The sequence below is a fragment of the Neofelis nebulosa genome, chromosome 6 (genome assembly GCF_028018385.1).
Source record: "Neofelis nebulosa isolate mNeoNeb1 chromosome 6, mNeoNeb1.pri, whole genome shotgun sequence".
NCBI classification, from domain to species: domain Eukaryota; kingdom Metazoa; phylum Chordata; class Mammalia; order Carnivora; family Felidae; genus Neofelis; species Neofelis nebulosa.
Window position 1 is genome coordinate 52,743,570 of NC_080787.1, and position 19,990 is coordinate 52,763,559.

Consider the following 19,990-nt stretch of genomic DNA (forward strand, 5'->3'; position numbering starts at 1 on the left):
AATAATTAAGATTCATTAATGTAGATTTTTTCCTTGAAGAGAAAAATTATATATTTTGAATAAGTAACGCATTGCAAATAAGCTACGGAAATTTTAAAAATATGAGAGAAAAATGCCTTTAATTCCAAATTATATCATGAGTGTTTATTGTTTTATAATATTCTAGCAGTGGATATGTTTTAGTGAACCTGAATTCACTCATGAATCCATATGGAGTTTACTTTGGTATAATTTTTGAAGTGTGAGTCTAGATTGATAAATGTTGTAAACAGTCAAATTTACTAACCCCATTTAAAGACTAACAGTTGTTTTATTTTTATCTCTTTTATCATATGTTACATTTATATATCTAATATCTGTATCTCATTTATTTGAACTAATATCTGCATATATGCTTATGTCAGTATTATATTGTCTGAAAATAGTAACATAAATATTATTTCTCTGGTTGAGCTACCCATCCCTACTGCCTAAACTCAATTTCTTATTAAAAATTTGGCTTTGGGAGGCCTGGGTGGCTCAGTCAGTTAAGTGTCTGACTCTTGGTTTTGGCTCAGGTCATGATCTTACAGCTTTGTGGGTTCGAGCTCCACATTGGATTCTGTGGAGCCTGCTTGGGATTCTCTTTCTCTCTGCCCCGCCTGACTCACACTGTCTCTGTCTCAAAATAAATAAATGTAAAAAAAAAAAATAAATAAAAAAATAAAAAAAATTGGCTTTGTATCATTGTTCTGTATTATCTGAAGAACTTTAGAATCATCTTATGATGTTCTACTCAGTATAAAATAATGGCAGCTGCATTAAACCAAAATTAATTTAGGAGTTACTGATTTCTTTGCAATATTACTCAATCCAATTAGAAACATGGTGCAATTCCCTATGTAATCAAGTCTGCTCTTTAAACTATGCAATATAGTTTATTTTTTATATAAAAGTCCAATATACCTCTTGTTAACATTGTTTTCCAAGACAGCATCATCTTTAGTCACTATTATGCATTTCAATATGCCTTCTAACTGTATGCCACTGGCTTATACAATATTATTTTTGCATAGACCAACATAATTTTTGTGTAAGCAATTCAAATTATTTATAAATTATAGCATTTATGGGTTGCATCTTTTAAGTTAGTATTAAACAGTTATATCATCTACAATCATGTATTTTCTCTAACATTCTCTTAGTTTTTTTTTATATTGTATTTCCTAGCATTCTAAAATATGTTATAAAGTTGTGGTAATGAGTTATTTGTTTTATCTTAATGTGAGTAGTACCTCTTCTAATGTTCCCTTGTTAAACATGATATTGGATCTTGCTTACAGAGAACATTGGAACTCTCCATCTTATTTAGCTGAAAGTCTCTTACCCTTGGTATTTTAAAAAATATTCCCATTTTAAAAATTTTCTTAAGTAATTAAGTGCTAGATTTTATTTACATTTTTAAATTAGGAGATGTTCATATATTTTTAATTATATGACATGGGCAGGCTATTTATTAATAATTTCTAAATATAGTTCTACTTTCCTGGGAACATGGGACAATTTTTAGTCCAGAGCTGTTTTGGTCTTCCTTGCTTTTGGACATCTTGTGGCCAGCTCTCTTCTTCCCTCTCCCTGTCATTCTTATAGGTCTGTACTTACAAAGGTAAATTCACAGTCCTTTTTATTTAATATTCATAAAATACACCATATACAGTCAATAGGACCCTAAAGTGGTAGACATAAAACCCTGAAGTTAATGATATAGTCACAAATCCATAATATCTTGCCATTTTTTCGTGAATTTTCAGTTCCCAGCACTGGGAACAGAGGTTTCACAAAAAAAAAAGTGGCCAAAGACCTGCGATGTCTAGAGAAGGGAGCACTGGGGTCTGCAGCAATAGCAGTCACACAAAGACAAAGGCAATAGCAAGGAAACTAAGGTGGCACTAGATAGCATTCTGCCTGCAAGTCAGTCACATTTTGCCAATTGGTAGGACCCCAAAGACGTACAGTCATGATCCTGTTGTTTATCTTGTGAACCTGAATAAACTTTCTGCGTCTCTTTTAGAAAAATAAGAGGGCTTTTTTACAGCAGTTGAAAAAACTGCTGGAACCCAGGTTTCTCTAGAAAGGGAGAAGGGCAGGAACAGGTCTCATTTCATCTTTGCTTTCACCATTCACTCAATAACAATAATTATAAGCGGTCTAATATCCTAACACCCTATGGTAACAGTGCTGCTGGAATTAGAAAATATACAGAATTTATTCAAAAAGATCAGGACTACATGAACACCCATAACTATATTATATATAAAAGGTGTTAAGTGAACAAGAGGGAAGTGTTATAAAAGTTCAAACAAGGGGATTATTTATTCTAGCTTAAAAAAAAAGGAGAAACTGAATTTGATCTGGGATTGGAAGGAGTAGAGACTTTAGGTGTATAGATACATTGGAAAATGTCATTTTGAAGCTGGGAGAAGTTGTGTATGGGGAGTGTTGTCCTGGAGAGAAAAGAAGGACAGGAGGAATGGACATCTATAATGGGTGTATTAACTAAGACTGAACTGAAGATACATCTGTGAAACAATATAGGGGAAGGTGGAAACCAAAGAGGTTACAGTGATGTTGTTATTCAAACTTGGTGAGCAAGAGCACAGGGTGGTATGGGGAGCACCAGGAGGTAAAGAGAACTCTGAGGTGTCTCACCTGGGAGATCTGCTCCTTGTTAACCGAATTAGGGGAGCAAGGGAACAGTTGAGAAGGAATAATACAAAATGGAGCTTTGACAGAGCAAAACTAGACTCCCTCCCTGGCATTTCTGTAAACCTGAGTGTGTGCAAACTGGACAACCAGGCCCTTAGCAAATGGGATTTGAAACAGTGTGATATGATTTAGGAGCTTGAAGGACTAAACATGTAACTTAAGATAGTGATATTCTTTTCACTCTTGGGGAATTATCTCCAATCCTTACGTTCATCAGGGAATTATCTCCAATCCTTACATTCATCAAATACATATTGTTTGTTGTGATTGCTTTACACTTAATTGTTGCCTAGAATTGTTCTTTCATTTTACCCAAAATATTATTCTTGTGTCCCAACCAAATTGCACGCTCATAAAAGACAGGGGACCAGATATCACCTCTCTGCAACTAACTATACAGAGAAGATCTAATAAAGTACTAAACAAATATCAGGAGGCAAATAAATACTTATCCAATATTTATCGGAGACATAATCTAACTACATTTAGTAAGCCATTCCAGCATCTCTCATCTACATATTACAAAGACAATAGCTTCTTCCAGAGTTTCTCAGCCTTGGCATTATTGACATCTTGAGCCAAATAATCTTTACTGTGGGGTGGTCCTGTGCATTGTAAGATGTTTATGGTATCCCTAATTTCTTCTCACTAGATGCCAGTAGTGTCCCCCCTCCCTGTGACAACTCTGACAACAATGCAAATGTCCTCTGGAGGTTGGATGACTAAGTGTCCCCATTTGTCTGGGATAGAGGGAGTTGTTGAGACACAAGGCTTTGATTTTTAAAACTGGCAAAGTTATGGGAAAACCAGGATAAGGTGGCCACTCTATTTGCAGGGCCAAAACTAGCCTCTCAAGAACCACTGGCCTATGGGAACAGAGAGCCATCTATGTATAATGAATTCTTAAAAACAAACAAACAAAAAAAAGAAAAAATACTGCCATCGAGGCACACATTTAATATTTTGGAACCCAAAGAGGAAGTACTCATTTTCATTGAAGTAGGAGGGACTGGGAAAGACTTTATGAGAAAAAAACAAAACAAAACAAAAACATTTTTCAGCTGGTGCTTAAAAGCTTCAGGAGGTTTTAACAGGTGAAGATAAGCAATCCAACTGGGAGAAAGTGTGCAGGGAAATGGGTGGGAAGGTATTAAACACACCTGAGGAGGAGTGAGCTCGTGTAGTGAGTGTGGGCAGTGGGCAGAAAGGTGAATTGCAAAGTAAGGTTACAAAGATAGGAAGGAGTCATGCTTTTGAAGGCTTTGAGTCTTAAATAACAAGAACCAACAATAAATAACACATATATATCTTACATACAATATGCCAGGAATTGCTCTACACATGTTAGTAATATTAACTCACTTAATCAGCACAACAACCATAAGTTGTGAGCAGTGTTATTATAGCAACTTTCCTAATGAGGGAGCTGATGGACATAGAGGATAGTTGACTTCCTTGAGGCCACAAAGCAAGTCAACAGGAGAGTCAGGATTAAATTCAGTCTGCCTGACTCCTGGATTTCATGCTCTGAACTGTCCCATTCTTCTGCCTCTCCAACTAACTTGAGAATTCATTAGATCTAACTAGCAGAGTGACCAGCACAAATATGAATTTTATAAGCTGACTCAGATGGCTCTATATGTCTGGCTGGTAATGGTAAAATATGAGGGATATATGCACCACTCCCTTCCTCCCCCAGTGTAACTCTCCACCACCCCTGTTATATCCACACAATTTTTGGTAAAAGCCATAACATGATGAGTTTACAGTCTCAATATACTGGATGGTGGAAACAGTTCCACCAGCTGAATAATTTTAGTGCTATGGTATTGCTTAGTAAATGCAGTGTGCTTATGAGAGACACAGCCAATTCCTTTATTCGCAAAGGCCAAAAGTTTAGAAAAAGAGAGAAAAGGGAAACTAAAGTGCCACGGAAATACTGAAATAAACCAAATTTATTTAAAGCTTGCAACAATTAGTTGTTTTGTAGCTGGCAATAATTTCTGAAGAAAATAGGAGATGCCTCATTACTTGCCTTGGAATTGATGCTCTTCAGATTTGGACATAGCTTAGGAAATAAGGAAACAAATCTGCTATGGTCCCTAAGGGAGGATTTGGAGAACACATCTTTCTATTTTTAACCTGGATGTCCTAATAAAATGGCCCCTGATACTCCCGTCTCTTCAATCTAAACTTTTCCGCAGGAACCCTGTCCCTTATCTCATTCCTGATAATTTATTAATAAGCCACCAGATAAAAAATGTTCCTTAATAAAACACTCAGGCATCGTGGACTGCTTAATGTAGTTAATTTAAGTAGGGTAACCGAGATTCATGTAGATAGCCATATTAGATTAGGGGGAGATTAGCATCACTCTTGCTGTTTGCTTAAGAATGCGGCTAAATATGCTGTTTTTCACAGTGCTGAATTCACATGAGCCTTTTCAAACACTTATGCTGAATTTACATGCAATAATATAGACAAGAGGTTTCTAGAAACCAAACGAAGTGGTCTTAGATGGAATCTGGAAAAAATTCCCGTCCTTTTCTCTCTATCTTCTTTCTTCTCACACCTACCCACTCCAAACCTACTTCCACCTTCTGGCATAGGTACAGGCTGAAGTATGGCTGGCTAATTTGTTGGGACATTTCTAAAAAACTAACTTCATTTCCTCCATGAGAAAAAATACAAACAGGCAAACAAACTGATATCTACACACACACACACACACACACACACACACACACCTGCCAGAGTTCGCTGAACTAGTTAGAGGTAGAACAACATTGAACTGCTACATTTTAGTTAAACATGGTACTCAGAATCATTAAAATTCATATTCTTTTTTCAAGCAGAAAATATGATAATTGACTATTCCTTAGAATAAATACAAATATTACTCTTTCTAGAGTGTATGCTTCAAAATGTTTCAGATTCATAAAAATTATATGAATATTTTTCATCCACCATATCCATATTTGGCAAATCCCTCTTGTGCTCTACCCACTATCCTCCTGTTTTCTGTGTCTTAGAAGGGCAAAGGAAAATCATTGGTCTGAATAAATGCTTACCTTTTCTTTGCTTGGCACCAATTCCAATGGTAATATAGAAATATAACAAGCAAAATCATCTAGCATAATGTGCAATGTAAGCAAATAATGCATTTTGCTAAAAGTAACAAAACAACAAAGCAGAGCTTCACAGAGCTGACTCATTTTTAAGGGTTCTGTATTCAGCCTAATTTGCATAGTTGGTATTTGGCAACACCACTGTCTTATTTCCCAAATTCAATAATGTTGCCAGACTGGCAGCTTTGCAATAGCTAAGGGAAAGATTATATGCCTATGCTTTAGTTTTCCCTTTCTCTATGTAACAAATTCAAATGTTAAACCAATTATCATCTACTAAGAAAAAATTATAAATGTCAACTTGAATAATTGGTTAATAGCTGAGTGAATCAGATGGACTTGTATATTCCTGTATTGGGGTGTAATTTCCTTAAGAAGTAACAAAGAATAAAGAAGGGCCTAACAACTAAATTGATCCAGAAACTAACAACCATGTGGAGAGGGAGGCCACAGCTCATCCACGATGGGTCTCTGTTGTGGAAATCATCCCCATTGTCCAAGCTTACCTTCTCCCATCATGGCGTCTTCCTTTTCAGTCTCTACATGTGATCCTTGGCGTTTGGATGAGATGTGGATGTGATTCTTTTGACCATTAGTCTGGAATTCAGAAATATCTCCACTTTTTATTTCTAGAATAATGAAAAAAAATGTGAATGTTTCTTGTTTTTTAGATAAAATGACATTTTTTATTTGCAAACGTGCCCTAAGGGTTAAGGTGTTCCTCTTGTACGCCCTCACAAAATGATTGTGATATACACATGCAATAGAATTCATATGATGTATTGAGAGCTTAAGGAATAATGAAATACAATCCCATATACTGACCAGCAACTTTAAGGTTGGTTCAGTAGCCATATACAGTAAAACTAGCCACCAAATATGACTACTGAACATTTGAAATATGACTAGCTTAAATTAAGATGTGCTGTAAGTGCAAAATATACACCTGATTTTGAAAAACTAAAATACCTAATATTCTTATAGTTATTACATGTTGAAATAACTTTTGATAGATTAAGAGGATACTAGAAAATTACATCATGTGCCTCATATTTGTGGTTCATGTTATATTCTTACTGGACAGAGCTGGTATGGAATGTTACAATACTCTTTACCTTTTATTTTGAAATAATGATAGATTCGCAGGAAATATAAGGGAGGGTTCATGCATCCTAAACCAGCCTCCTCCACTGTTAACAACCCAAATAACTATAATATGGTATCGAAAACAGGAAATTGACATGGGTACGATCCATAGAGCTCATGAAATTGTGTGTGCTTTTGACTGAAGACTTCTATTTCTTTTAATGTTTTATTTATTTTTGGAGAGAGAGAGACAGACAGAGACAGAGAGCGACAGCGCATATGAGCATAAGAAGTGGAGGGGCAGAGAGAGAGGGAGACACAGAATCCAAAGCAGGCCCCAGGCTCTGAGCTGTCAGCACATAGCCCTGAGCGGGGCTTGAACACAGGAACCATGAGATCATGATCTGAGACAAAGTCACACGCTCAACTGACTGAGCCACCCAGGTACCTTGAAGAATCTACTTTTGACTGATGAGATGTTTATATTCTATTCACTTATTTATTAACTACATTAATCAAAAATATATTTACATTGTTCATGCCAGGAACTATTCTAAGCAATAGAAAGACAATGAGTAATAAAGATCTGGTACCTGATCTTATAGAGCTTTTATTCTACTTTGGATAGCAGAGGATAAACACATAAATTTGTAATGTAATGTCAGATGCTGCCAGGCCACGGCATATGATCATTTTTCTCAAGGAAAAGCACTTTTGTGATTGAGTTTAGCTCAAATAGCTGATTTTTTTTTCATGTAACACCATTTTTAGACTAAAATAACTTGGAAGAATGAAAGACAGATTCTGGCTATTCATTCTGGGGTATCTGGCAGATTTTTAAGTGAATGAAGCGAGTCTGTAACTTGTATGAAACAATTGATAATATTTGTTGCCAGTGATAAAATTCAAGCTTTTATGGGAGATTTAGAATTTTTGACTTCTATCAACTACAAATTTTGCATATTTCTAATTCTTAAAGTTTAATATTGATATTAACAAATGCAGTTTTTAAAAAATTGCAGAATGCAATATGTCAGCATTTGGAACATCTTTGTAACTCAGTGAAACAATATTTTCCAAATAGCTAACACATATTTCAAAATCATGCATGGATAAGTCTCCACTCAAAGTATATGATAGAATAATTTTCATGTAACGGACTATAAGAGTGCATTGTGATGTACCTTTAAGGAACCATCTCTTGGCCAGTTTGGGTGTACTATCAAATAGGATTATCTGCAATTATCTATGAAGGCTATTAAAATACTCTTCCCCTTCTACTATGTATCTTTGTGAGGCTGGATTTTCTTCATATACTTCAGTCAAAACAATACATTGCAGCAAATATAATACAGAAGCTGTTAAGAGAATCCAGCTGACTTTTTAAAAAAAAATTTTAATGGTTATATATTTTTGAGAGAGAGGGAGAGAGAAAGAGAGAGAGACAAGAGCATGAGGAGGGTGAGGGGCAGAGAGGGAGAGGGAGACACAGAATTACAAGCAGGCTTCAGGCTCTGAGCTGTCAGCTGAAAGCCTGACATGGGTCTCTAAACCACAAACCGCGAGATCATGACCTGAGCAGAAGTTGGATGCTTAACCCATGGAACCACACAGGCACCCAATGCTGACTTTTCTTAAGCAGACATTAAAGAGTTCTATAAAAGTGCCATTTTTGTCATTATCTATATTTGAAAACATCATTTAAATTTTGTTTGTTTATTTATTTATTTATTTATTTATTTAAGAGAGAGAGAGAGAGGAAGAGAGGGAGAAAGACATAGAATCCCAAGCAGGCTCTGCGCTGTCAGCACAGAGCCTGATATGGGGCTCAAACTCACAAATTGTGCGATCATGACCTGAACTGAAATCAAGAGTCAGATGCTTAACTGACTGAGCCACCCAGGTGCCCCCAAAACATCATTTTTGAAATTAAAAAAAAAAACTGTTAATTATGTTAACATATAACGCATGTATTATTATATATATATATTTTTTTAAATTAATGTTTATTCACTTTTTTTGAGAGAGAGAGAAAGAAAGAAAGAGAGCGAGCAAGCAGGGGAGGGGCAGAGAGAGAGGGAGACAGAACCAAAGCAGGCTCCAGGTTCTGAGCTGTCTGCAAAGAGCCCGACGTGGGGCTTGATCCCACGAACCGCGAGATCGTGACCTGAGCCAAAGTCGAACACTCAACCGACTGAGCCACCCAGGTGCCCCAATTATTGGTATTTTAAACTAAATAAGTAAATTTTACATTTTCTCCTTTAATTTCTAATTTGGAAATATTAGTAGATGAACACACATTGACAAATCTCTTTGGAGTTTTCAATAATTACTGAAAGTGTAACAAGGTCCTGAGATCAAAATTTTGTAATCTGTTGACACAGACTGTGCAGCTGAATCAGAGAATAGTGTCCCATGATGAAGATGGGGAATGATACTTTTTATGCTAAAGTAATGGATGTTATAAGGAAGATATAAAGAAAATAAAAAGCAGAAAATGCAAATTACTCATATGGAACTGATTACGTGCATTTCATCCCCCACACCCATTGCTAATTACTATACATTTTTTTTCATAAAGTTCCTCATGATCTCTTTACATTTTTGTAAAGAAAGTTAGGAGTCGGCATCCAGTCAGGAAAATGTGGGAATTTAATATAGCAAAAAGTGTCCACAGATAGTTGAAAAAGCAAAAAAGAGGATACTGAGGTAATGACATGTTAGTAATGGTAGGAAAATCTTCCTTGATAGCTGAGGAACAAAAGGGAAGAGATGGGGTGAGCAGAGCAGAGCTTAGTGGGAGGTCCCAGCATAGCTGGTGGGCTTAGCTCTCTCTCTCTCTCTCTCTCTCTCTCCCTCTCTCTCTACACACACACGCACACACACACACACACACACACACACACACACACACACTCCATTAGATTTTAAAGCAAAGACCACAACTTGCATTCAACAAATCATAATGGACAGGATGAAATCCCATTCTTCTTGAGAAAAACAAGGTGTCCTTGAGTTTCCTTGAGGTTTGCCCAGCCCCACCACGACAGGGAGAGATATCAGGCTGATGCTTTGTTCAAAATAAAGAGGGCATCTCCTGGAACCTCCCTCCCCGGCATCTCTCAGAAATCCAAGCATTGTGAACCTTCTAGTAGTGGCACCAGACTTCGTTCTCTTTCCTTGCTTTATTTTGACTTTCTCTGTTTGCTTCACCTCTTTTGTACTCACTCTTGCCTATCACTTTGGTTTCCTAGCATCTCCTAATATCACAAATGTTTCGTCCACTCATTTGATGGGGTGGAGAAAGGGATCCAGTACCCGGTCTGCACCTGTATCTCTCATCCTCTAACAGCAGAGTAGAAAGAAAGAAGTCTCTTTCACAGAACTTGTTTCCTTCAGTGATTCTCCATGTATCCAGCCTACACAAAAAATATCTGCTTCTGGAAAAATGTCCAAGAACATGATTTCCACACTACTAGAGAGGAAAAAAAAAACCCACCAAGCATTCTCTTCCCTCTTTTGAATGAGAAGAGAGCATTCCCAGCTGAGTCTTGAACTTACTTTTTGGAAGATTACCTGGGCAAGGGAACATAGTGTTTGAGAGAGAGTGGGGTATGGAGCCACACTGGCTGGCTGTTTCCTGATTGTGTGACCTTGGGCAAGTTAGTTAGCTGTTTTCTACCTCATGGTCCATCTCCATAACACGGATATAGTATTTAGTACCTACTTCATAAGGATGTTGTAAAGATTAAATAAATTCATGTGTATAAAGTACTTAGAACCTGGCCCATGGTGAATATTCAATAAGCATGAGCTTCCATTATTATTGCTATTATTATTTAAGATTAGGCAATCTTTGACTCTACTGTATGAACTGAATAATTTGGTTCCATGTGGTATACTGTGTTGCAGTTTCATAAAAATTTCTCTTTGGGGAAAGTAAAAGAAATGTTAATAGAGTATACATGATGATATTTCCACCTCCCCTGATATTTTCATACTGAAAAACAATCTACATACTTCTGCTTTTGCTTTTCTTAAACCAACAGCACACCAGACAGCATAGAGCCAGCCATGAGGCCACTGAGCACAGGGAAACAGCCAAGATGATGGCTGACTTCTCTGACATGGTTGCAGGTGAGACAACGAATGACTTTGATCGAGCTGTAAAATTGGCCCCTGTTAAAAAAAAATCCCAATGATAACATATTAATAAGATATAAGATGCTGATAGGATAAAAAATATTGTGGAAGAGATATGTTTATAATACCTGCCACTTAGTAGGTCCAATAAATATTTATTGAATTAAATAATTAAATGAACCAATAATAAATCCAAGATCCGCATATCTGAAGAACTACAAGAATCCAATTCCAACAATAACATACAATTGTTCTTTCCAATTCTCTCCATTGCTGAGGGGACATTCTTCCAATTCTCCCCTTTTATTCTCGGACTTACCTTTTCCCCCAATGCAAAATTTCAATTTCACTCTTATGTTCCACTAATTAGAACAGAAATGCTCTCAGCTCTAGAATGTGTGAAATCACTTGCTCTGACATATGTATCCTATTTAAAAAATGGCATGTAACACATCAAAACAGAGCAATGGGGATTCCTACCATGGAGCCAAGAGAATTTCTAATGTCCATGAGAATTTTGTTATCTGGAAAAGTGGGAGGAGGGCAGTGGCAAATAGATAGAGCCACTTTAGTTATGAAGCTAGGGGAAAATGGGCAACTTCCTTTAGAGACAGCATTTTTCTAAGAATTCATCTCAAATCCTTTAATAGACTGAAAAATTTGGTTCTCACTCCATTATTATTTTTGAAATAATTTTGAAATAAAGCTTTAAAAATTCTAAAAAATTAAAAGCTGGGGCGCCTGAGTGGCTCAATCAGTTAAGCGTCTGACTCTTGGTTTCAGCTCAGGTCATGATCGCATGGTTCATGGATTTGAGCCCCACATTGAGCTCTACATTGACAGTGCATGGCCTGCTTGGGATTCTCTCTCTGTCTCTCCCCTACAAGTGCATGTGTGTGCTTTCTCTCAAAATAAATAAATAAGTTAAAAAATAAATAAAAGCTTGCTTATACACATAAAAATTTGTACATAAATGTTTATAGTATCTCTGTTCATAATCACCCAAACCAGGAAACAACCCCAGTGTTTTCAACACAGAAATGAATATACCAACTATGGTTTATCCAGACATTGAAATACTACTTAGCCATAAAAGGGGAAAATAATAAGGAACAAAAATAGGAAAGGAGGGAGTGAGAGAGGAAGTAATAAAGTCAGGCAGGCAGGCAAAGGAAAGAAAGAAAAAGAAAAAGAAAAGAAAAAAGGAGGGAGGGAAAGAAAGAAAGAAAACAGAAAGAAAAAGAAAGAAAGAAAGAAAGAAAGAAAGAAAGAAAGAAAGAAAGAAAGAAAGAAAGAAAGAAAGAAAGAAGAGAGAAAGAAAGAAAAAAGAAAGAAAAAAGGGAATAAAGAAAGAAAGAAAGGAAGAAGGAAGGAAGAGGGAGAGAGTGGGAGGGAGAAAGAGAGGGAGGGAAGGAGAGGAAGGAAGGGAAGGGGAAGGGAGGGAGGAAGAAAGAAAAAGGAGAGGATGTAGGGAGGGAGGGGGAGGGAGAGAAAGAAAGAAAGAGAAAAAGAGGGAAGAGAAAAAAAGGAAAGGAAAGAAAAGGGAGGAAGGAAGGAAGATAGAGTGAGAGGGAGAAAGGGAGGGAGGGAGAGAGGAAGGAAGGAAGGAAGGAAGGAAGGAAGGAAGGAAGGAAGGAAGGAGGAAGGAAGGAAGGAAGGAAGGAAGGAAGGAAGGAAGGAAGGAAGGAAGGAAACAGAGAATGACTATTAATAAAAAAGTAACAACAGGTATGAACATCAAAGGCATTATACTGAGTGAGAGAAGTGTATCTTCAGAGGGTACATACTTTGATTCCATTTATAGGACATTGTAGAAAAGACCAAATGATAGAGATAACTAACAGATAAGTAGTTGTTAGAGATTAGTGGTAGTGGAAAGAAGAATGTGAGGACTGAGGAATAAAATAAGGGAGGTTATTTGGAAATGTTCTTTTTTAAATATTTATTTTTGAGAGAGAGAGAATGAGTGAGCTTGCACCAGTTGGGAGAGGCAGGGAGAGAGGGAGAGAGAGAATCCCAAGCAGGCTCAGTGCTGTCAGCACAGAGTCTGATGCAGGACTCAATCTCACCAACATGAGATCACAACCTGAGTCTAGATCAAGAGTTGATCACTTAACTGAGCCAGCCAGGTGCCCCAGTTTTTGGAAATGCTCTATATTCTGATTGTGGTGGTGATTACATAAATCTATTAATGCATTTGAATTGATAAAAACATATAGAAATACTGTATGTTATTTAAATAGAATAATTTTTAATTTTGCCTATAATTTTGAGGGTGATAGATATGTTCATTATCTTAATTGTGGGGATGTTTTTGTGGGCATATTATAGTCATCAAAATTTATGAAACTGTATGTTTCAAATATGTATGGTTTCTCATATGCCAATTACACCTCAATATAAAAATGAAAAGTTAAAAAAAAAGCTTGCCTATGGACATGAGTTAGTGCTAGCCAACGATTTTTAAGTAGCACATTTAAAACAAACGAACCAATACCAAACTTCTGCTTTTATCTAAATAGCACAGGAAAAAAACAGAGTTTTTATTTTCCTACTCTAGGAAACATTGTGTTTTTCTTTGTTGTGCTTTCCTTGGGCTGAATCTGATAATTTGATTGAAAGTCACAGTCAGGTTTTCAGTCTCTTGACTCCTGGCTGACTCAGTCCCAAAGCTACCATAACCAAATTAGCTAGAAATGGTTCTCCTGTGTGTACATCTTATACTTGAGACATACTTGGCTTGTTTGTTATTAATTAGTTGCTTTTTATGAGCATCTGAATAAGATAAATCTAGGCCAGAGACGGGGGAATAGATTTTACTGGGGATTTGCACAAGTAAAACAAAATTCCTCATTCTTTTATCCATTTTCCAATGATTGCTCAGTAATTGTTTACTTTGCTAAGTGGATAAGTGTTCTCATTCTGAAGATATTTACAAGCTAGTAAATAAAATGTGATGTATATACAAACACTTGTTATACAAGTCAGAATGTGACACACGTCAACAGAATAAGGCCAATCAATTACTCTGGAGGGGGATATTTTCCATCAATGTGGTCATGGAAAGCATCTCAACAGAGAGAGTATCTAAGTGGGTGTTTGAAGGCTGAACAAATAAATGCATAAAGGAGAAAAAAGAAAATTGTTTAGGAAATTAGTGTTGAAAAACACTGGGAATTAATGCTGGGAAGCATTTGAGATAAATTTTGGTAGGCAGTAAATGTCAGCTGTAAGGCCCTTGACTATATTCTGAAGGCAGTGAGGTGTCACAGAAGGAAAAACTCTGAGCTGAGAAGTGACATGAACCAAGTGGGTTATAGAAGATCAGGACATGGTAGTGTTTAGAAAACAAAGAATGGAAGAGGGGCTGAAGTCAGTGATGCTAGTTTATAAGCCCAGAGAAATACCTGGGTCTAAGGGTAGAGCCCACCAGTAGCTGAACATTGCAAAAGTCTTCACTTACTCATAAACAAAGAGTTGTGCCTATGATGTGCCAAGTTTTTCTACTCTCTGAACATACAGTACTGAACTAAGCGGAATTCCTGTCCTTTCTGGAATGTCATTTCTCATAGGGGACAGAGCACATGGGCAGTGGATGAACAAGCAAATGCACTGATATCCTGATGCCAGGTGGCAGTAAGTGCTGTAAAGGAGACCAGAGAGAGGCTGGCAGACAGAGAAAGACCAGAGATGGACAGGGTTGGGAATGGTGGTGGCATAGACTGAGTGATGCAGAAAAAGCCTCTCGGAGGAAGTGACCTTTGGAAGAAACCTGAGTGGAATGACGCATGAGCCCTGTGCATTTCGGGAGAAAGAGTATTCCAGGCATGGAAATAGCAACTATAAGCCGAGATTCTCTGGATTTGGTGGCAAGGGGCATCCTTAGGTCCCTAGGTCCCAGTAGTCCCCGAGGACCCCCTAAGAACTCCCTGGCTCCAAGGAATGCTCAGAGAAAGTACAGCTAGACCACGGTAGTATCAATGAATGGGGAAAGGCAGGGTGGGAAGTCAGTGGGATAAACACGTAAACCCTTCACTCTTGGCAGTGTCTCAGGACGTTCAGATATGAACAAATGAGCTGGATGAGTCAACTTATTAGACAGACTTGTGAGGATCCTATAACACATTTGTTCAGACCTAGTTAGTTTCTCAGTTCCTCCATTTCTATAGTTCTACAATAGGAGTAATGATTTACTCTTCTAAAATACTTGTTTTCTATCTTCCATCTGTTCTCTTCTAATGTAAACTTTGTAAAGCTCATTCTGACAGACCCTCACCTCAGTCTTCGTTTTGAGAATTATGAAGAATAATTTAAGGAGAAATAATAAAGAAAAACTTCTCAAGATAATTCCTCAGCCTCTTTTACAAGTTACAGTGAAACCTAAAATAAAGTAGCCGTCTAGTAAATGGGAACACTACAGACAGCTCAAAATCACAAGTGTTACTGAGATCCACCATGTTTTACATTTGGCTTTCTAACTTACTCCTTAAAATAATCTTGATGAAATATTTAGTTAGTCTTGGAAATTTAAGGACAGAGGAAATGTAAGGACAAAGGACCTTTAAATAATCGGACAAATCTGGGATAAATTATCCAGCTCTGCACATGTTACTCTTTAAAAGACATACTTGGGGATTCCATGATCAAGAACACTGAACATGTATTGCCACAAAACTGTACTTCTATATGGACACTTTCATAGGTACTTAAAGGATATCTTCCCTGCAAAATTAATATTAAGAATAATATACTTGACCTTAGAAGGTATTCCCTTTGTGCAGAAAAACTATCTAAGACTTAGAATTCAGGGAAAAAAGTGATTACAGATCTTATCAATGTCATACCAGAGCATTTTCAAACAGGCCCATTCAAGGTTTATCAAATTCTATAGAACATAGGGTTTTTTAAAAAAATATTTAATATTAATTAGGCCCAGTCTTGTTAACTTGTAGAAGATTGGTAAGCTGTAAATGATTTTTGTCCCAGTAAAGATGCAAATGATATCTGTAGACACGTAACCACAGAGGTTACAGCTTTATTGTTCTGTATCCAGTGTGGTATACTTATCTCAGCTGGCTGGCTATGTGATCGATATCCCTAAAATGTTCTTTTTTTAATGCTTTTTATTATGGTATTCTCAAATGTTCTTGAAACCAGGTTGCCATCTTCCTGGTACTCTCACTAGTGAGTTAAGGAACTTCTTGACAAATACTGATTCACAAAAGCCACATTTTCACTTTTTGAAAAATATACTGTGACAGTTTTAATCGAAGTTTCATGAGGGAGAACTAATATGTGGCCTTAATTAAGCATTCATGGTTGGTCTTCAGGATACCTCACATCAAAATATGGGATTTCCTGACCATCTCCACTAACTAACTGGTTTAAATCCAGCAATGTTGTTCAAATGTATTATCGCACTGTGCATTAACTGCTTTCCACAGTTGCATAGCTTTATTTTTTAATTAATTTTTTTTTATTTTTGAGAGAGAGAGAGAAAGCGAGTGAGCATGAGCAAGGGAGGGGCAGAGAGAGAGGGAGACACAGAATCTGAAGCAGCCTCCAGGCTCTAAGCTGTCAGCACAGAGTCCGACCGATGTGGGGCTTGAACCCAAGAACTGTGAGATTATGACTGAGCCACCCAGCCTGCCCCCAGTTGCATGGCTTTAGTATCAGACTAATTTTCCTGACCCAAATTAATAATTGATTATAAATATGTATTTGTTTAGTTCAAATATGGTGTTAGCATTTTTAGAATTCTTTTTGATGCTCTCTTAGGTAAGAAATTTTTTCTGGTAAACATGCAATAATAAATAGAAGAGTTAAATCTTCTTTTCAGTGGATTATTCTGTCTCTGTTAGAGCTCCATATTTTAAAAAGAGGATGTCAAAATCTACACTCTCAAAAAAATAAAAAGAAAGAAAGAAAGAAATCCATTCTCACTACTCATTCTCTATAGGAGGACACTTGGCTCTACCCTTCATGGAAATGCGAAGGAGTGTTTTGCATAGACTCATTTGAAGTTTAATTAATATGTTACCTACTTCAAACTTACTAAGTAGTATTATCCTCTAATAAAGCAAAAATTGTCAAGAACACTTCAGAAGGGAGAAGATTTCTTTTTAAGGTTTTGTCAAGAAGAAGCATATAAGCAATTTACACACACCTGATACCTGTACTTCTAAAGTACGAGTATTTTGGAGGGCCTGGGTGGCTCAGTCCATTAAGCATCTTACTCTTGATTTTGGCTCAGGTTATAATCTCAAAGCGTTCATGAGTTTGAACCCCGCATTAGGCTCTGTGACGATAATGCAAAGCCTGCTTGAGACTCTCTCTCTCCTTCTCTCTCTGGCCCTCCCCTGCTCACTCTCTCTCTCTCTCAAAAAATAAATAAACTTAAAAAAGGTTTTCAAAAGTACCAGGATTTTAAAGAGGTATGGTTGTCATTAATGGAATTGGGGGGATGCAGTGGATGAGGAGGGCAGAACTAAAAGATAAGATTTCATAATACTTAATATCCCATGACTCTCTTTCTTATCAATTAAAATTTTCTAATTAATACCCAGCTACATGCCATCACATGTCATAGAAATAATAATAAAAAAAGCCCACCCATTCAAAGTGAATTTTCACAACTAGAAGAAAATGTATATTTGAATTCTTCTTCAACAGAATTCTCCTGAGGCTTAATTTCTACATGTGTTCTTGCTTTTCACACCTTAATGATATAACCAAGTGATTTTTTTTCTCTAAACTGTGATGACTTCTTATTCATGATAGGAGCTATTCCCATTATAAAGGAGAAGGGGCTATTTTTTAAAAAAGAAACAGGTAGTAAAAACACACTGTGCTGATATTACCTGGAGGGGAAGTGACAGTAAAAATAAAGTGCCAATTTGACCCAGAGATCAAAACTGCCAAGTTGGAGAAGCTCACATAACCATCTTGACTTTCTGCCTGAGTACACCCTACAAACACAGGAACAAAAAGTAAATGTTAGTTACTTATCAAGAGCAATTTCTTCAAGTCTTCTCTATAAAGAGGCAATTGGACAATAATGGAGAAAAAAAGATTTAATTAAAGAGATAAATCCATCAAGCTTTTCTTAGATAACTCTTCCAACAAAATAATCCATGGGGCGCCTGGGTGGCTCAGTCGGTTGAATGTCTGACTTAGGCTCAGGTCATTTCACAGTCTGTGAGTTTGAGCCCCACGTCGGGCCCTGTGCTGACAGCTCAGAGCCTGGAGCCAGCTTCTGATTCTGGGTCTCCTTCTCTCTCTGCCCGTCCCCTATTCATGCTCTCTGTCTCTCTCTCTCTCAAAAATAAACATTAAAAAAAAAGAACCTAATAATTCAAGATAGAGTAATAACAGTAATTTAAAGTTTACTATGCCGGACTGTGCTTTATATACATCATTTAAATAAACTGCTAACAACCCTATAAAATATGTTATTATTATCTAGGAAATAGATAATCTTATAAAAGGTGACATTACTTGGAACTGGGGTTATAGTCCCAAATCTGCCTGATTTTAGGGTTTGCATTCTTAACCACTACTATACATTAACTATTATACCAATGAATGTCTGTCAAGAAAGAAAGTCTATTATCATCCAGGTGGTCAGTTTCTAGGCTCTGCCTCTCTTCTATTCAAGGGATCTGTAGTTTATGTGATGGCAGAGTTAGGTCAATAGAGTAGGACCACAGAAATGCATCAAATCATGACTAATAAAGGCTATCCTGATTTAACAACTTGGATCGTCTGGGCTATGGTTTCCATGAATAAAATGCAAAAAAAGAAAGTTTACATCTTCTGACAATAGGCCATCCATTTATAAAGTGAAAGAAGGCAACTTAACTCAGGATCACATTCACAGTGCCATTAATTAGTCTTCTGACTCCACCACCCTCAAATTACTTTGCTAATTAACAGCTGCTACAGTTCACTCTGGAAATGTCACTATGATTGATATGACGGACAATGAGTTAGCAGAGTGGTCTTAAAGTTTATAAATTAGTTTGAGATCTTTAAGGCTGAAAGGTATCATAAAGATATAATATGCTTAGTGTTACATTTTTCAATTCAATTGCTTAATTCTTTTTGTGGAAACATTGTCTTTCCTCATCAATTTTGCAGAGCTAACTAAAACTTCTTTTTTCAAAAACATCTTTTCCTTCATCTCTTCAGCATCCCAAAATAAATAAAATGCCCAGAAAAAATGGAAATAAATAAGCCAAGCCTCAAATAAATGATAGGCGCCCAAGATAAATGCAGTTTATACTCTTTAAAACCTATATGCATCAAAATTATGGTCAATAAACTCTTGCAAACAATGAACTGCAGAGTACAGATGTTCAACATGAAATCGTTTGCTGCAGTTTTTCCTTTGACAAACGTCCTTATTGTTCCCATCTTTGGAGGAATACAAAGCAGCATTTAATCGAAATGTGTCCGTCGAGCAGAGTGAGTCTGCCTCGTAGAACAGCCGCCAAACTGCCTAATGGTAAGTGTTTTAGCTCCAAATGGGTTTGCTTTTGTGTTAAATACCAGCTTGCCTCAGAGATCTCTACAAAGATTCCCATATATATCTATGATATTCTCAGATTTGAAGCATATGTGCCCAAAAGCTGAGGCAGTTGCTGCCAAGTACAGTACATTACTCCAGGGTTCATCATATCACTGGAATGGTAATTGTGAAATATACAAATGCCATCGACAGGCTCCCTGATCAAGCTGGTATAAGCAACGTACTGGCTGAGGGAACTTGGGATGAGATGGGGTGCTAGGCTTGAAGCAAGATTGAAATTCACTACATGACTTACCAGGGAGTGTTACCTGAATATGTTTCTGCAGGGCATATGGTTTCCAAAATCCCTTTCAGCCCC

General features: G+C 36.9%; 1 protein-coding gene and 1 long non-coding RNA gene across 2 annotated transcripts in view; one reads left to right on the forward strand and one right to left on the reverse strand.

Annotated features, from left to right (window-relative positions):
* LOC131514338 (uncharacterized) overlaps window positions 1-19,990 on the forward strand; it is a 479,074-nt gene that overhangs the window by 426,794 nt on the left and 32,290 nt on the right. Inside the window, exon 3 of the long non-coding RNA XR_009263032.1 lies at window positions 11,009-11,096. This is a non-coding gene — a long non-coding RNA (uncharacterized LOC131514338). The remainder of the gene's footprint in view (window positions 1-11,008; window positions 11,097-19,990) is intronic.
* PKHD1 (PKHD1 ciliary IPT domain containing fibrocystin/polyductin) overlaps window positions 1-19,990 on the reverse strand; it is a 473,171-nt gene that overhangs the window by 23,180 nt on the left and 430,001 nt on the right. Inside the window, exons 63-65 of the mRNA XM_058734233.1 lie at window positions 17,963-18,070; window positions 10,980-11,138; window positions 6,380-6,502 (exon numbers count right to left, since the gene is read on the reverse strand). Of these exons, the coding sequence (XP_058590216.1) occupies window positions 6,380-6,502; window positions 10,980-11,138; window positions 17,963-18,070 (390 nt within the window). The remainder of the gene's footprint in view (window positions 1-6,379; window positions 6,503-10,979; window positions 11,139-17,962; window positions 18,071-19,990) is intronic.